The sequence below is a fragment of the Adiantum capillus-veneris genome, chromosome 12 (assembly GCF_014529385.1).
Source record: "Adiantum capillus-veneris isolate H3 chromosome 12, ASM1452938v2, whole genome shotgun sequence".
Taxonomy (NCBI): domain Eukaryota; kingdom Viridiplantae; phylum Streptophyta; class Polypodiopsida; order Polypodiales; family Pteridaceae; genus Adiantum; species Adiantum capillus-veneris.
The window spans coordinates 52,818,795-52,836,782 of NC_140942.1; the positions used below are offsets into that span (position 1 = coordinate 52,818,795).

The 17,988-nt window shown below is 45.1% G+C and overlaps 1 protein-coding gene across 2 annotated transcripts in view; it reads left to right on the top strand.

Annotated features, from left to right (window-relative positions):
* Positions 1–252: 252 nt before the first annotated feature.
* The window catches only part of LOC147445744 (protein FATTY ACID EXPORT 3, chloroplastic-like), a 38,404-nt gene continuing 20,668 nt past the window's right edge, over positions 253–17,988 (top strand). The window contains exons 1-3 of one of the 2 annotated variants that reach the window (XM_086525170.1): positions 253–637; positions 1,222–1,318; positions 1,391–1,657. In XM_086525170.1, coding sequence (XP_086381296.1) covers positions 377–637; positions 1,222–1,318; positions 1,391–1,657 — 625 coding nt within the window. In that variant the 5' untranslated portion in view covers positions 253–376. Of the gene's footprint in view, positions 638–1,221; positions 1,658–17,988 lie in introns of both variants that reach the window. The other variant, XM_086525169.1, reaches the window with a different exon arrangement.

The following is a 17,988-nucleotide window of genomic DNA, read 5'->3' on the forward strand; positions in this document are numbered from 1 at the left end:
ATGAGCTAACCACGCAGACACGCGTGGTTTGTTGAAACAAATGTGAGTTCACAACATTATAATCTCCCCTTTTCCTCCTATTGTCGTTCCTTGTTTACTTTTCCACATTTGATGTCTCAGGTGCCTCCGTTTTTGTTCTCCGTAGTCGATCCCACCGCTTGCAATTCATTTGATAGGCTACCCGTGTCAAATAGTGCTGAAAGGAGGACGGTCCTAGAGGAGATTCCGATTCCATTTCCGGTGGTTTAGAGAAACAGAGGCTTTAGGCCTAGGCCAGACTACAGAGCCCACATTTTGATCGAGCTCTGCGTTGATATTTACATTTGACACGCGCTTTAGAAGCGTGAAGAGAATTTGAGCCTGCGCTTTTCCAGCTATGGCGGGGGCCTGTACAGCTCTGCGCTCGCAATCTCCATCTTCACTCCAGCAAACAGCAGAATTTCTGCCCCGGACATCGTCCATCTCAAGGCTTTGCTTTTCAACTAATCTGCGTCCAAGATTTCTACGCCTCCGCACGCGTGCACCCTCTTCTTCAGCGTGCTTTAAGACGGCTCCCATTTCCGGAAGTGGTCTTCAATCCAGTATTCACTTGTCTAGAAAAATTGGGACCTCCATTGCGGCTTCCTCAGAGGATTTAGTACGTCAAATTCGCAATTTGGATCTGTTTTCCATGACCCTCATCTTGCTTGCTTTCTGAATGCATGCAGTCTGTCTAAGGGTCGTGCTTACATTGGTTTGAAGTTTTTCATTTCAGTCTGTTCTCCATTTCTCGTACAAATTATCTTGCTGTAGCTTCTTTACGAGCTTCGAATTTTTTTTAGCACATGAAAGCTGTGAGCATTTCGAAGCACATATTGTGGTCCGTCTTTCAGTACTTGATGAATTGTGCAAGTTATGTTCATGCCTACAACAATGCGAATGCCATTGTGTGAAGCACATCTGCAAATATAATTGTTTTAAAACATCAATATGTCATTCCAAATTCTATTGTTTGGTTACTTATCTGACAGTTGGTGAGAAACATGCATAACTGATGGAAACATGTCATTGTTCAGTTCTTAATAGTTAAAACATCAAAATGGTTGCAAATTCATGCGACAAAGGGTTGCAAGTTCATGAGATAAGAAGGCAGATCTTTGCAGATCTGTGTATTGGCACGTAGGATATGAAAGTGTTGATATAGACAAGTATGTGTCTTATTTCATCCAATTGTAACTGCAGGCTTCTGTTGGTGCTAAAGGGACCGAAGCAGACTTTGTGGATGAAAGTTCGAGCAAAGCAGCAAGTAATGCTGCGTCCAGTGAAGATGCAGCGGCTGGTGAGGATGAGGTCTTTAAAGCAGAGACAGTTAGCAAAGATGATAGCAGTGAGCCTGCTAACAAGTTTATAGGGGTTTTAAGGGATACTACCGAGGAGCTGAAGGAACAGGCAGAGAAGGCAAGAGCTGCTCTAACCGTGACAGCGCAAGAGACAGCCGCGGTGCTAGCAGCAACCGCTCAAGAGACGGCTCAGAAGAGTAAGGAGAATTTGTCCTATATTGCTGAAAATGCTCCTGATCCTATCAGAGAAATTGCTGACACGGCCTTGAAAGCTCATTCATCAGACACTCCAAAGAAGTTTGCAAAGATTCATGATTTTTGCCTTGGTATTCCATACGGTAAGCATTTGCCTTTTCACTTGCGATACAGTCCAGTCTCAGAGTGTTTGAGTGCAAATTCTTTTGTAGAATTATGTACATTGCTGCGTAGTTGCCACACACATCATACCAGGATGCCTTGCAGTACTGCAAACATGCCCTTCTGCCTAAACTGTTTGCCCCAAATGTGACCTACAGTCTGCTTGTGTCTTTCTTTGTTGGAATAATTACTTTATCGATAGTCAAGTGCTTTATTCTGTTTATGGAAATGAAGGCTCTTTGAACATGGCATAAGGATATGTTTTCAGGCCTTTAGTGAGTTTGTAACCTTTGAGTACTCGTAAGTGTGTAGGACACTATGATTGACACATAAAAGATGCCCACATTGCACGTGACGATACAGAGAGACAGTACGCTGATGCTGAAAGATGAAAAAGGCGGCCAGAGGGAGAGATAGGCAGACAATAATGAGAGATCCCCCCCCCCCCCCCCCCCCCCCCCCCCCCCCCCCCCCCCCCCAAAAAAAAAAAAAAAAACAAAAAAAACAAAACAAAAGAAAAGAAGAAAAACAGAGAATGTCAATCCCGCATGTATTCATATTAGTTGATATCACATTTCTTGAAATATAAAAGCATAATTTTAGTGTAAAACTTAACCAATGTAAGGGGTAGATGCTTTGTGGTGTCCTGAGAGATGAAGTTTTCGGTGAACGTGGATCACACAAGACAAGGACCCTTTGATTGTTGAGACTTTCCCAACTGCCTTTCTTTTGCTATGCATTTCCTTTCACATAGCATGAAAGCATCTTCCCTCTGTTAGAGTTTGTGCATGGCCCTTCTCACCACAATTGTTGCAATGCCGTTTTGCCTTCAAGGCGTCAGCTCGGCATCACTCTTATTGTCTTTGGTGTTGTTGCTTTTATTCTTACCCTTCTGCTTGTTGTTGTTGGAAGAACTAGTCAAGTATTTGGAGCATGATTTCTTCCCTGTATTGAATCGCTCCTCCTGATCCAATACCATTGGAACAATCTCGTCCCAAGAGATAGTATTCAGCCGGCCACTCGTAATCAAAGAAGAATAGAAGTTGGAGTACCGAGGAGGCAATTGGACCAAAAGCTGGATGGCGATGTTCTCTGAACTGATAAGCTTTCCTATATGAAGTATCTTTTGCTGAAGCTCCTGCATCTTGTTGATGTGATCCCGCATGGAAGAATGCTTCGCATCCAAGGTCCTCAACTGCACCTCGAGGGCTATCCGCTTTATTGGAGAAACTCGATCATAAAGAGAAGAAATCCGATCCCAAATCATTTCCATCTTTCATCAATCGGATGTGACTAATAAGTGATGGTGTACTGTTGAGAATAATGAAAGACCGAATCCGAGCATTGACACGCTCCCATAACTTCGCTCCCCCGCCACTCCTGCAAGGTCCTTTGGCTTTTGAAAGTTGCTCAAGACAAAACCTCCAAGCTCGTAAGAGTCAAAGACCGCCATCATGGTGGCTTTTCAAATGGCATAGTTGCGTCCATTTAATTGCCGATCCAAGGGAAAGGTAGGGAGGGGAGGGTAGGCATCTTGATTGGTTGATTGCCTACAGTGGAGTAGAACTAAGACCAATCTCATCATTCCTTGTTGACGATGGGTGCACCGCCGCCGTCTCTTCCTCATGATGTGCTTCGCCATCACGGGTTGAACTTGTTTCAGAATCATCACTCCTTTGCATGGTGTTGGAGAATTTAGGCATGTGATAAGGCTAGGTCGAGGTAGAAGTTCAAATCTGAAAATCTGCCCACTACAGCCGAATCAGTTCCAAAAGAGTGAAAAACATAGAATAAACAGCAAACCGTCTCTTTTCGTCGCGAAAAATCAGCACCACAAACTCGCACAAATCACCAATCCGATTCAAGAGCATGCCATAGCTCTGATTCCATATCAAAGGTGCATTAGAAAAGGGTGAATCGGGTGATGAACTTGTCTACAACCACGAGCAAAATACCTCTCCGTACCAAGTAGCCAATAGATCTCGTATCTATCGCGATGGATCTCGTCGTCAAGGTCCTAGCCCGTACCACCCACCAAACGGTCGCAAGCACACCCCACGGGAACTGGCCCACTGAAGAGGGTGTGCACACGTTGTGGAGGGGGAGCGCTAGCAAGGGAAGAAGGGATCGCTGCCAAAAAACGCCAACAAGAGAGAGATCGATGATGGTGACAAAACGCTAGGGAGAGGATGTGGTCGCGCTTTCACAAAACGCTAGCAAAGCTGAAAACGTTAGAGAGAGAGAGAGAGAGAGAGAGAGAGAGAGAGAGAGAGAGAGAGAGAGAGAGAGAGAGAGAGAGAGAGAGAGAGAGCCCAAATGCTGGATCTCTGCATTGAATCAACATGCCAAAAGTAGGGGGGGGGAGGGTTGCTTATATAGGCAATCTGTAAGTTTGCCCTACCTCAGCCAAAAAAACCCCATGACCCAGAAAATGGCCTTAAATGCGAATAAATATGTACTCTTAAAAGCGACGTGACACACATATTCAGTAGTAGAACTACAAAAGACTCTAGACTCTTGACCCCGGGAAACCCTTGGAATGGGGGTCCCGCCTCATGCCAGCGTACCAGTTGAGCAACACTGTGAAGTGCACCGCCGTGAACGTATACGTCTACCTCAAATATGGCCGGGCGCAGCCACAAAACAACCCCCACTCCCTAATCTTATCCTGGGGATACTGGAGCTACCACCGGACGGGAATTTAAACTCTTAACAATTTTAGGCTAGAAGAATCCGACAAGCCATTCCCCACGTCAATCGGATTCCCGGGTCAACAAATGTGTGACATTTTCACTTGAAACTTAGCCTTGGTCAAATACTTATAAATAAATTATTTAATGATTTAATTTGTTGGGTTGGTGGACAATTTGCCCTATCTCAACCTAAAGGACCCCCTAGGAATGGGGGTGTCGCCTCATGCAAGCCTACCAGGTGAGCAACACTGTGAAGTGCACCGCCGTGAACGTGTACGTCTACCTCAAGTACGGTTGGGCACAGCCACAAAACAACCCCTCCCTAATCTGCTCCTGGGAGATACTGGAGCTACCACCGGACAGGAATCTGAACTCTTAACAGTTTTAGGCTAGAAGAATCCGACAAGCCATTCCCCACGTCAATCGGATTCCCGAGTCAACAAATGTGTGACATTTTCACCTGAAACTTAGCCTTGGTCAAATACTTATAAATAAATTATTTAATGATTTAATTTGTTGGGTTGGTGGACAATTTACCCTATCTCAACCTAAAGGAGTTTATAACTAGCTGATTGGCATTGCAGGACCTAAAGAGAATAAATAAAGCAGGACACACACACACACACACACACACAGAAGGACTTGCGTATTCAGCTGATGACATGGCAGCAGGTTGTACGGACACCCGAATTTTGCGTTGACATGCTGACATGGTATATTGTACAGATTTCCGCGTTTTGCGCTGACAGGTGCTAATGTGGCACTGTACGAATTTCCGTGGTTAACACTAGCTGATTTTCAACGCCAGCTTTTGGGCTAGTTGCTTTTGAGTTTCAAGCTTTTCATGTAAACTGCTTTTCAAGGCCAACGGCCTTTAAATAGGTGCAGAGGGCTCAGTCTCCGGCACACTTCAATGAGAAGGTGCAAAGCACGAGTACCAACATTGTAGTGAGTTCAAGTAATATAAAGAAATACCGAAAGGGGCGCCAAGGTTTGGGGCCAATACTCTCTGGGGTGGAATTCCACCACTCCGTGTCGCGTGTGCTCTCTCTCTCTCTCTCTTTCAGTTTCAGTTGTTATTGAAGTGCTAAAAGTCTGTTCAGTCTGTTCTTTTCCGTTGGCACGTGGTGCTCGTCTTGTGACAGTGATATCAGAGCATCATGCGTGTGCTTTTCTGTAAGCATACCGGTCCTACAAAAGAGCAGACAGAGCAAACCAAAGGCTACTGGAATTTTATTTGAAGTATCTTCGGGCCGCGAACCCGAACTTATTAGCCAGTCCCAGCTTACTTCATCGTGCATCGGGTGCGCTCCAGTCTTCATCGCTTTGTCTTACAGGGCATAACCCAAAAAGATCACTTGCAAGAGAAGGATCCAAGATTTGTTTCAAGCTACAGTTTTTCTTAGAGGCAGTGCCATGCAGTGGTTAAATTCTTAGCTACCAAGCCGTACAGTCCAAGGACTTGGCAAGCTCTCAAGAAAATGTTTTCCTGAAGTTACATGCCTTCAGACATCTTAATTCGGATTGTAGCTTCTGGCAGAGTGGGGTATTCTGAAATGCTTGCCATGGAAACCCTAGCAGATTATAACTTGAAATTTCTCGACATCTCTCAACAGATGTCTCTTCTCGAGCCGCCAGAGGAAGACTTTCTGTCCAAGAGTTGATGGGGACCATGCTATGGTTGGCTACGACCTTATGGAAGGAATCTAACCCTATTTTTTGGTGTAGGTTTCATGATGGAAAGTCAGTCAAATTTTCGAGCTCGACTGATGTCGAGATTGCTTTTTAAGTTTTGAGTTTTGTTTGAGAATGTCACGTGCACATCTAACCCTATGTGTATGTGGACAAGCTACTTCATGACATGGGTTCAATTCAGTTAGATTAGGAAGTGTACTGGCACTTTTGTGAGTCTGTTCGTAGACCGTGCATGTCCAGACACTTAGAGTAGATGCATATCCTCTGGTTGCTCACAGCATGATTATCAGATTACAGTCAGAACCCATCAAGAGCATTTTTACAGTGCATAGACCTATTTTCCCTATTTTTGACATTTTTCACATATTATTTTTAAGTGACTTTTGTTGGAAACTGGGTAGGGCAAATTCAATAAGCATGGATATAAGCAAACCTAGCGCTAGCACTTATGAGCAGAAGAGGCAGCAGGAACATGACGTTCAACATGCACCTTCTCAGCAAGACTTTCCCCCGCGACAACCTTAGTGTTTTCAGCCTTCAGAAGACACTAGCGTTTTTGCATCAAGATCAGCCCCTGGCATTTTGCATTGCAGATCAGCCTTGGCAACAGCAGACACAACTGATCAGCCCCAGCGTTAGCAGATTTCCTCAGCAACACAGATCAGCACTAGTGGTTTTGATCAGCAAGAGGCCTAGCGTTTGCAGATCTTTTGCGACAGAACCCATAAGAACACCAACGTTTTCAGTTTTCAGCATAGACTCACAGCAGAGCAAGTCCCGAATCTCACAGATCTCACCTCCCTGCAACAGATCCTCGCCGCACGGTCAAACCCAGTGAAGTTTGCAGTTTCAGCCCGGAAAACGCAGATTTCAGCATCTGCGTTTTCAGTGCGTCGTTGTCGCATCGTCGCCATCGACATAGAGTCAGAATTCAGCAGATAAAGATTTGCAGATTTCAGCCATTAGCGTTTTCAGATTTCAGCCCGTCTCGTCGTCGTCGACATCGTTGGCAAGTCCAAGCATTGTAAAGATTTGTGCAATCAATAGTAGACCGCTCTCGCCATAGAGAGTGGGGCCTTCGGAGGAGGGTTGACAACATTCTGGTGTCGCATTCTTCTCTCTCTATCTCTCAGTCTCAGCACCTTCATTCAGTGTTTATCCACTTTGTTTGTGATCACTTTCACTCTCTCATTAAAGGAACGGAAGGCTCTCTCTTCCATAAGTAAAAAGGAACCTTGAGCACAGTTCGGAGCACTCATCTTGAGCAAAGTTCAACAACCACTTCCGCTGCACCTTACATTGGTATCAGAGCTTTGGCAATGTTCTGTATGACTCAAGGAAAGAACCACAAGAACCACAAATTTATTCATTTCTGTGCTTGTTGTGGTCGCACACAACCCAATAACACTTGGGCGTGTCGATTCCTAATCGTGTTTTTGAAGAGTGACAGGAAACCCAAGAAAGAAGGGCTTGTTGAGCCTCCCCTTGTTTCTCTTTTCACTCATTGAGAGCGGGCCGTGCACTTAGCGGCCGGCCAATTGACGTGAGGTGGGAAAAAGCAACCTTGGGGTGAGCGCAAGGCCGCCAAGGGGTGCGCCCGCGGGAAAGAGAAGAGGTCGGGTGAAGAGAAGATCCTTCTCTAACACAGATTGCAAGCTAAAGAAGACCTTCAAGAACCTCAAGAACCCAAGACCCACAAGAACCCAAGTTCCTCGTGAACTTAAGAAACCAAGACTTCAATGTATGGTCATTGCCCGAAGCGGAAGGGATACTTCGCATGGAGGTGATAAGCATGGCAGTGGCGAAGAAGAATTTTTCCCACCAGGAGGTTTTTCTGACCCTCCCCCTTCCCCATCTACGCCAAGGATTGCACTAACTCCTATGGAGGCTTTGGAGCAGATGTTTATGGACAGGAGGATAGAACTAGAAGGGCAACGTGCTGCCTTGGAGCGCAAGTGCAAAGAAAGACAAGCAACATGGGAGCAAAGAAAGGAAGAATTGGATCGTAAACACACAGAAAAAAAAACAGAAATAGAAGCAGACAGAAAGGCCGACTTGTAGCGTGAGCGTAAGCAAGCGCTCGAAATGGCCAAAGAAAGAATGGCAGTCTTAGAGCGTGAGCATGAGCACGCACGCTTGGCAGCCAAAGAAAGCCTAGCCGAATTCGATCGCAAGTGCGAAGAAAGAAGGTTACAGTATGAAGCCCTGAGCGCCCAACAAATGAAAGAGTCGTTGCGACTCTTTTCTCATGTGTAGGCACAGATGCAAGAGATTCGGGAAAAGGAGACTCTCTCAGTCTCTTCTTCTCCAAAGCATGACACACAGGATTTGCATGATTATGATAAGCATGATGGTTTGCATGATAATGATTTGGATGATAATGACAAGCATTTGCATGATCAAGATGTGATTATTCACGAGCATCATGATTTGCAGGAAGAAGCTGTGATTGTTCACAAGGATGATGGTTTAGTTTTCTAGTGAAACTAACCTCATTGCAGATTCGGTCGATCACGAAGAATCGATCTTGGCTCTCGAGTCGAGTTCGAAAGAACCCCCACAGGAAGTATTATGTGTTCGAATGATTAGTCAGCACGCATTGTTCGAGTGTTTCATTCGCGATGCTTTCCTGTATTTTAGTCACCGTCCTTATGTGATCCCTTTTCATAGGCATGACATATGGTACGATGAACACGATTTACTCATGAATGAGCACGGATGTATGCGGATTACTCATGAAAAGATGACATGTTTGCATTCAAGGAATTCACATTCCATGTCTCTTCCTTGGCATGACACTAGTATCCGAAAGAGCACAAGAAGGATTGAGCATCAAGCATGGGCATTTCCTTTGTGATTTGCTACAGTTGATTGATTTAGATCAGAAAGTCAAGATTCGATCCCATTGTTTGCGTGTGTTTGATGAACGGTTTGGCACTCCGTCTCTATGTTCATCTCCATTGCATGCACAGTTTTTTCGAAGGAATAGTATTTTTCCAATCACTTTACATGGAATGGGTATGTTCATGTTTTTGTGTTGGAAGTGGTTTAAGAAATTTTCAGCCTCGGAGATTCTTGAAGAAGGTAGACGCATGACTATAGACGAAATTGAAGCATTGAAGGAGACTCAGAAGACTTTGTGTCGCTTTCGGCGTGGCCCAAAGAAGCAAGCGTAGCAGACCTTTATGAAGTTCAAGTATCGCATGACCCACGCTTCAGAGTGGGCCGGCGAAGAGTCCTTCACAGGATTCCAGACAGTGTTGGTTATCTCCCTCGACGCCATACAGCTCGGTACCAGTACCTCACTTTGAAAAGGAGGGGATGTCACGTGCACATCTAACCCTATGTGTACGTGGACAAGCTACTTCATGACATGGGTTCAGTTCAATTAAATTAGGAAGTGTATTGGCACTTTTGTGAGTCTGTTCGCAGACCATACATGTCTAGACACTTGGTAGATGCATATCCTTTGGTTGCACACAACATGATCATCAGATTACAATCAGAACCCATCGGGAGCATATTTACAGTGCATATATCTATTTTCCCTATTTTTGACATTTTTTACTTATTATTTTTAAGTGACTTTTGTTGGAAATTGGGTAGGGCAAATTCACTAAGCATGTATGTAAGCAAACCTAGCGCTAGTACTTATGAGCAGAAGAGGCAGCAGGAACACGACGTTCAACAAGCACATTCTCAGCAAGACTTTCCCCCACGACAACCTCAGCGTTTTCAACCTTTTGAAGACACTAGCGTTTTTGCATCAAGATCAGCCCTTGGCATTTTGCATTGCAGATCAGCCCCGGCAATAGCAAGACACAACAGATTAGCCCTAGCGTTAGCAGATTTCCTCAGCAACACAGATCAGCCCTAGTGTTTTTGCTCAGCAAGAGGCCTAGCGTTTTGCAGATCTTTTGCGACAGAACCCAGAAGAACACCAGCGTTTTCAGTTTTCAGCATAGACTCACAACAGAGCAAGTCTCCAACCTTGCAGATCTCACTTCCCTGCAGCAGCAGATCCTCGCCGCACGGTCAGATCCAGCGAAGTTTGCAGTTTCAGCCCGGAAAACGCAGATTTCAGCATCTGCGTTTTCAGTGCATCGTCGTCGCATCGTCGCCATCGACATCGTCACCGACATAGAGTCATAATTCAACAGATAAAGATTTGCAGATTTCAGCCATTAGCGTTTTCAGATTTCAGCCTGTCTCATCGTCGGCAAGTCCAAGCATTGTAGAGATTTGTGCAATCAATAGTAGACCGCTCTTGCCATAGAGAGTGGGGCCTTTGGACGAGGGTTTGACAACATTGTGGTGTCGTATTCTTCTCTCTCTATCTCTCAGTCTCAGCACCTTCATTCACAGTGTTTATCCACTTTGTTTGTGATCACTTGCACTCTCTCATTAAAGGAACGGAAGGCTCTTCCTTCCGTAAGTAAACAGGAACCTTGAGCACAGTTCGGAGCACTCATCTTGAGCAAAGTTCAACAACCACTTCCGTTGCACCTTACAGAGAACTTCTTTGGTGATCCTGTTTGAAATTTGTTTAAAATGGATGGCATCTATTTTAAACCTGTCTTGGTGTAACAGACTTGGACACTCCAAGTCAAGAATCTACCACGACAGCACCAAATAACCACTTCAAAACAGTTCACAGTTCACAATTTTATTCGACACTGGCCCGGTGGAGTTCTGTGCCTAGAGATATTGGCCCCAAAGACTAGCGCCCCTTTCGGTATTTCTTTTTGTATTAATCTGTGTTCAAAGTACAGGAGTGCGGGTAGGTGCTCACACTCAGACTCTGCATCGAGATGCTCTGAGTTGTGAGAGGCCAGCTCGTCTATTTAAAGGTTGCATTGGATGCCAAAAGCAGAGCCCAAAAGCTTTAAAAGCTGAAAATAAAAAGCTTGTAAAATAAAGCAGTTCCACTTTCTCTCTCAAGCTCTCTCTTGAGCTCTTGGATAAAGCAAAAGATGTTTCTCTTTCTCTTTCTCTCTCTCTCTCTCTCGCTTAATAAAATAACGCAAAGAGGCTCTCTCTCTCTCTCTCTCTCTCTCTCTCTCTCTCTCTCTCTCTCAACCGCGTGGGAAAAGCAATGCCAAAAAGCTATGCCCAAAATTGCCGCAAAAGCATCGTTCAAAAATCGGCCAGCGCTGCCATGTCAGCTCTGCCATATGCGCCGCGATTCGCGGGCTGCCATAGCAATGCCACGTCAGCATCTGCGCAGAATTTCCGGGACTTTTTTCCGCCAACTGGAGTGTGTGTGTACTGCTGTCCATAGCGAAGCCATGTCACGTCACTGATTCCGGGACTTTTTCCCGCCAGTTGGAGTGTGTGTGTACTGCTGTCCATAGCGAAGCCATGTCACGTCACTGATTTGTGACACTTGGTGCTGATTTGAACTGTTTGACTTTGGTTTGAGTACTGGTTCCAATGCTTGGTGATTTACTCCCGCGTGGAGTAGTGAGAAATGATGTTCGAAAATGCTTGCTCATACTCATGGCCCGGACCCTCGTGGTTATTTGCGGGTGGAATATTGAATGCTTGAAGAAAATATTATTGTTGTTACTCCCTGCCTGGTTATGCGGGAGGAGTATTAAGAAGTCTGAGCAATGGTTACTCTGAGCATCTCCAAAGGAAGCAGGCTGCGGTTTGGGGGGCGTTTGGTTGTGAAAGGCCTCTATATCTCCCGGCCCTGACCTTTTGAGGTTATGCGGGAGGAGTGATGAGGGAGTCGTTGATTATCTAACGGCCCGAACCTTGTTAGATTATGCGGGAGGAGCGTTCATGTCACAAACGGGAGCGCATAGCAATATAGAATATACTCGGATCAATAGAATTGATCACTTAATACCGAAGGCAGAGGGTATAGCGAGAAATAGAGAAAGAGAGTGAGAAGATCGACACAGTACTAGGACCAGAAGATGGGCTGCCCCCCCCTCCCCCCCAATAGTATCTTTATTACTGAGGAGAAGTCTGCACTTGAACCGAACGTATTACCACGTTCGTTCTAGAATAAGACTTGATGGTTCCTGGAAGCCTCAGCTTCTGATTCCTAGGGCAGAACCCTATTCCAAGGAACTCTTGTTCCTTATTCCAAATCCTCGAGAACCAAGGTTCTCGCCTCTGGATCTCACCTTCCAGACTTAGAGCATGGCATCCCTGCAACCCTTTTCCTACTCTGTTTCGAGAGTCCTCGTCCCGTAGAACAACTCTGCTTTTCCGGACACGAAGTCCTTCCTTGGGAATCTCAACTTCTGGATCCCAACTCGAGGGTCTACAACTCTCGGATTCGTGGATCTACGTTCCAAACTCAGGTACGAAACCCTTGGGCTGATCTGGCTCTAGTTTCTCAAAGCGCTTTCTCCTGCAAAGGCTCCTGCCTTCCTCTGCTCCTACTCCCTCGTGAAGAGGAAGTACAACTGCAAACACACACAAACATGGGACAACAATTGTGGTAATTCCACAATTGATACCCCTCGCTCTTTGAGCGGGAAAAGCGACCTTTGTGCTTTGTAGTCTCGCGGTCCTTGTGTCTTCTGGCGGCAGAGTCTCCTCTTGTTGGCATTGGCAACTCCTCTTTTGAGAGAGGGGGTGTGATGCTTTTATAGCTCCCTGGCCATTGCAGGAAGAGTTGAGCGTTGGCTGCCTGCGCAAAGATTGCGGTGTTTTTTTTTTTTTTTTTTTTGCTCTTCTGCCAAAAAGAGGGAGAGAGAAAACGATGGCTTTATTTAATCATAGGCTGGCCGCTTATTAAGTGGGCGGCCGCTCACCTTTTAAAAATGGTATGAACCTGCCCAAAAACTTAGTAAAACCTTATAAGTTAAAAACAATGCTTTCCAGGCGTCCCTGGATGCTACCACATGCACAGATGCAATGCAGAAATAGACTTCCTCACGGGAAAGCATCTGCTTTCCTGAAAAGCAACGTGCTTTCTTAGAAAGCAATTGTATTTCCTCAAAGTTTCCTTTGAATCCATCTTCATTCAAGTGCTTGCTCTTCCTTGTGCACAATTCTAACACAGTTCGGAATTTCCTCCTGACTATGTGGATATTCCTTTTCCGAGGCACCCGTCACCACCTTGTGACGCATTAGGAATACCCATTACATAGTCCTTTCCTGCAGAACTTACGTTACAATCTCCTTTGCGATGCTCTCTGTCACCCATCCTATGACGTATCAGAGATGTCCGTTGCCGGATGGTCGGATACTTCTTCGCGATGCTCCCTGTCACCCATCCGATGTGACACATCAGAAGAACCTGTTCATGGTGGCCTTACAGATATTCCCGTTCACAGTGCTCCCGTCATTACTCTGAATGACGCACTAGGAATACTCTGTACTTGAATGTCTCCAGTGAGAAAAACCCTCACTTAAAATTCCAATTGTTCATTTAGAATTATTTTTCCTTGGTGTTCCAAGTGAGAAAACCCTCTCACTTATAAATCCAACAATTCATTTATAATTATTTTTCTGTCAGATAAAGCCAATCTAGCAAAAGTTCATTGTTGACTTTATGTTTCTATGTCTTGTAACATGCATAAGTGAGCATTTGTGTTGCATTGTGATGTGCCAACCTCTGAATATTCCTAATTGGACGAGATTGCCTGAGTATGTAATTTTAGTGCATCAAGACACCCGTGGAAGATCAGTGTGGTCTGGTTGGGATGGCTAATTTTACTACGCCGGAATATCAAGTGTCACAAACTGGTGACGTGGCAGGCTTCCAGACACACACATAGACACACACATACAATGGTCGCGACAAAAATGCCACGTGGCAGCAGCACGGGTCTCCGCAAAATGTGTTGGCAAGCTGACGTGGCCAATCGTACAGAATTCCGGAAATTGCGGCGCAAAACGCATTGACATGCTGACGTTGCAGCGTACGGATTTCCAGAAATTGCGCAAGCTGATTTTGTGGCAACTTTTGGGCAAACTGCTTTTGAGATTAAAGCTTTTGAGTTTAGGGATTTTTGGGGCTCTGCTTTTGGGCATCCTTATACTCATAAATAAGCGGGCAGGGCCTCACTTCTCAGAGCATTTGGATGTAGAGTCTGAGAGTGTGTACCTACCCGCTCTCTTGTACTTTGAACACAGATTAATACAAAAAGAAATACCGAAAGGGGTGCCAGTCTTTGGGGCCAATACCTCTGGGCACAGAAGAACTCTGGGCCGTGTCAATTTTGTGAACTGTTTTGAAGTGAATCCCTGCTGTGTTGCGGTAGAATCTTGACGTGGGTGTCCAAGTTTGTTATTGTGGTATCAGAGCGCGGCCGATTTCTCTTCTATCGGGAAATCCGATCCTTTCTCGTGGCACTTACAAATTCTAACAAAAATCAGTCGACTGCTTCTGCATCTGTGAATGCTGGAGGAGATCAGGAAGAAGATTCTCATAAGCAAACAGAGAAAGACTACGGCCCACCTCGGCCCGCTCAGTTCAAGATTGAAGAGAGCGAACGTCGACAATTGGTTGACGAGGCAACAAAGCAGATGATTAAATTTGGTAAGGATCCAAAATCTGCAAAATTTTTGTCTCAGCAATCCCTCGCAGAAGTACACGCCCAGTGGTAGAAGGCCACAGAACCACCCATCAAACCGGCAATCAAGAAACCTCCTTCTCCGAGGATGTTTACAGAGTAGGATTTACAAGAGGTGGTTCAGACACAGATTAGCCGGCTTTTGGACGCAAATAACAAATCCAAAAAGCATGAGAAAAAGCATAAGAAAGGAATTGACTTCTTGGGTTATTTGGGTCGTCAATCTTCTTCTGCATCGGCAAGAAAGCAGAAGAAGCGCATACGATTTGAAGGCCTACCCAGTTCTTCTTCTTCTTCTTCTTCTTCTTCCAGCTCTTCTAGCTCTTTTGACTCGAGCGAAGAAGATAGAAAAGGCAAAAAGTGAAGCAAAAAGCAAAGCTTCGGAAAGGGCAAGAAAAAGGCAAAGAAGCCTAAATTTCGTCCAGTTTCTGACAGTTCTACAGAGGAGTCATCCTTGGATAGTTCGGACTCTGACGATCACATGTTTTATGCAAAGAAGAAGCATTTCTATAAAGCCAACCAATATGACTTCCTCGAAGATAAAAGCAAGAAAGTAGGAGAATTCAAAGAAGGTGGACAATCAATTAAGTTTGACTCTTTTTCTACATTCCGAGATGCTCCAAGGGCTTTGGCCTTCATACAGCAGTTTGACATAGCTTTCTTTGGAGGGCATTACTCAGAGCACTCCAAGATTCATAACCCTATGTGGTTGTGGACAAGCTACAGCATGACCAGGGTTCAGTTCAGTCAAGTCAGTCTAGAATAGGAAGTGACCTTGCACTTTTGTGAGTCTGTTCGCAGACCGTGCATGTCTATTATTTTTAAGTGACTTTTGTTGGAAAGTAGGTAGGGCAATTTTGCTAAGTTTGTATAAGTAGAAAACTAGCGCTAGCACTTTCTTGCAGAAGAGGCAGCAGGAGCACACGCTCAACAGACGACTTCTTAGTAGACCCCCAAGAGGCCTAGCGTTTTTGCATCACAGCAGAGGGTTGGCGTGTTTGGACTAGATCAGCCAGCGTTTTTGTTCTTGCAGATTCATGGCGATAGCAGACCAAGCAGACTCCCCAGCGTTAGTAGATTCTCCACAGCCTAACCATTTTCAGCCCTAGCATTTTTGCATCTACGAGACACTTTAGCGTTTTTGCAGATCTTCGCGACAGAATCCCCACAAGCATCAACGTTTTTCAGCTATGCATTGGCGTTTCTGCAACAATACCATAGCCAGCAAGACAGCGTTTTGCAGCAGCCTTTCAGCACCATAAAGACGACGATTATGGACAGCCAGATCCAGTGTTAGAAGGACGGCAACCTCAACGATTTTAGGCAGCAAATTCAGCAGATGGAAGAGTAGCAGATCCAGCAATTCCAAGCACGAAAGACAGCTTTTGTTGCACACCAAGTCACAGTAGCAAATAGTCTGGTCATCGTCGGCACCACCGTCGGCCTCGACATAGCCCCATTAGATTTGCATCAGCATCTTGTACCAGATTGTGCAATCAATAGTAGACCACTCTCGCCATCGAGAGTGGGGCCCTTGGAGGAGGGTTTGACAACATCTTTGGTGTCGTATTCTCTTCTCTCTCTATCTCTCAGTCTCATGCACTTTCATTCACAGTGTTCACCACTTTGTTTGTGTCCATTGCACTCTCTCACTAAAGGAACGGAAGGCTCTCCCTTCCGTAAGCAAAAGGAAACCTTGAGCACAGTTTGGAGCACTCATCTTGAGCAAAGTTCAACATTTACTTCCGTTGCACCTTACATTGGTATCAGAGCTTTGGCAGTGTTCTGTATCACTCAAGGAAAGAACCACAAGAACCACAGATTTATTTATTTTTTTGCTTGTTGGGGTCGCACGTAACCCAAGATCTCTTGGGCGTATCGATTCCTAATCGTGTTTTTGAAGAGTGACAGTCCCAAGAAAGAAGGGCTTGTCCAGCCTGCCCTTGTGCCTCTTTTCACTCATTGAGAGCGGACCGTGCACTTAGCAGTCGGCCAATCGACATGAGGTGGGAAAAAGCAACCTTGGTGTGAGCGCAAGGCCGCCAAGGGGTGCGCCCGCGGAAAAGAGCAGATCTCGGGTGAAGAGAAGATCCTTCTCTAACAGATTGCAAGTAAAAGAAGAACCGCAAGAACCTCTAGACCCTCAAGAACCGCAAGAACCTCAAGCCCCTCAAGAACCTCAAGAACCAAGACCCCCAAGAACCCAAGTTCCTCGTGAACTTAAGAACCCAAGACCACAAGAACCCACAAGAACCGAAGACTTCATTGGATGGTCATCAGTCGAAGCGGAATGGATACTTCGCTTGGAGGTAATGAGCATGAGAGAGGCGAAGAAGAATTTTCCCCACCAGGAGGTTTTTCCGACCCTCCCCCTTCCCCATCTACGCCAAGGATTGCACTAACTCCTATGGAGGAGTTGAACCGTTGTTTATGGAAAGAAAGTTAGAACACGAAGAAAGAAAAGTAGAAAGAAAAGTAGAAAGAGAAGGAGAAAGAAAGGCCTACGAAGAAAGGAGGGCAGCCATTGATCGTGAATCGAAGAAAGAATGGCAACCATAGAGCGTGAGCACGAGCGCGAGAATAAAGAAAGAGAAGCAGAATTTGATCTCGAAAACAAAGAAAGACAAGCAACATTTGATCGCGAGAACAAAGCAAGACAAGCAATGAACGACCGACACAAGAAAGAGATGTTGACTTTTTTCTCAAGTGCAGGCACAGATTGCAAAGGATCAGGAAAAGGAGACTCTCTCAGTCTCTTCTTCTCCCAAGCATGACACACAGGATTTGCATGATGATTTGAATGACAAGCATGATGATTTGCATGATGATCACGATGTGATTTCTCACAAGCATGATTATTTGCATGTTGATTTGCATGATGATCAAGATGTGATTTCTCACGAGCATGATGATTTGCATGAAGATGATGTGATTGTTTACAAGGATGATGGTTTAGTGAATACTTTCTCTAGTGAAGCTAACCTCATTACAGATTCGATCAAACACGACGATCCGATCTTGGCTCTCGAGCCTAGATCCAAAGAACCCTTACAGGAAGTACTATGTGTTCAAGTGATTCATCAGCACGCATTGTTCGAGTGTTTCATTCGTGATCGTTTCTTGTATTTTAGTTAGCATCTTTATGTGATCCCTTTTCCTAGGCATGACATATTGTACGTTGAGAACGTTTCACTCGTGAATACGCACGGATGTATGCGGATTATTTATGAAAAGCTGAAAAGTATGCATTCAAGGAAGTCACATTCCATGTCTCTTCCTTGGCACGACACAGTCGTAGAAAGAGCACAAGAAAGTATGAGCACCAAGCATGTGCATTTCCGTTGTGAATGGCCACTGTTGATTGCTTTAGATCAAAAAGACAAG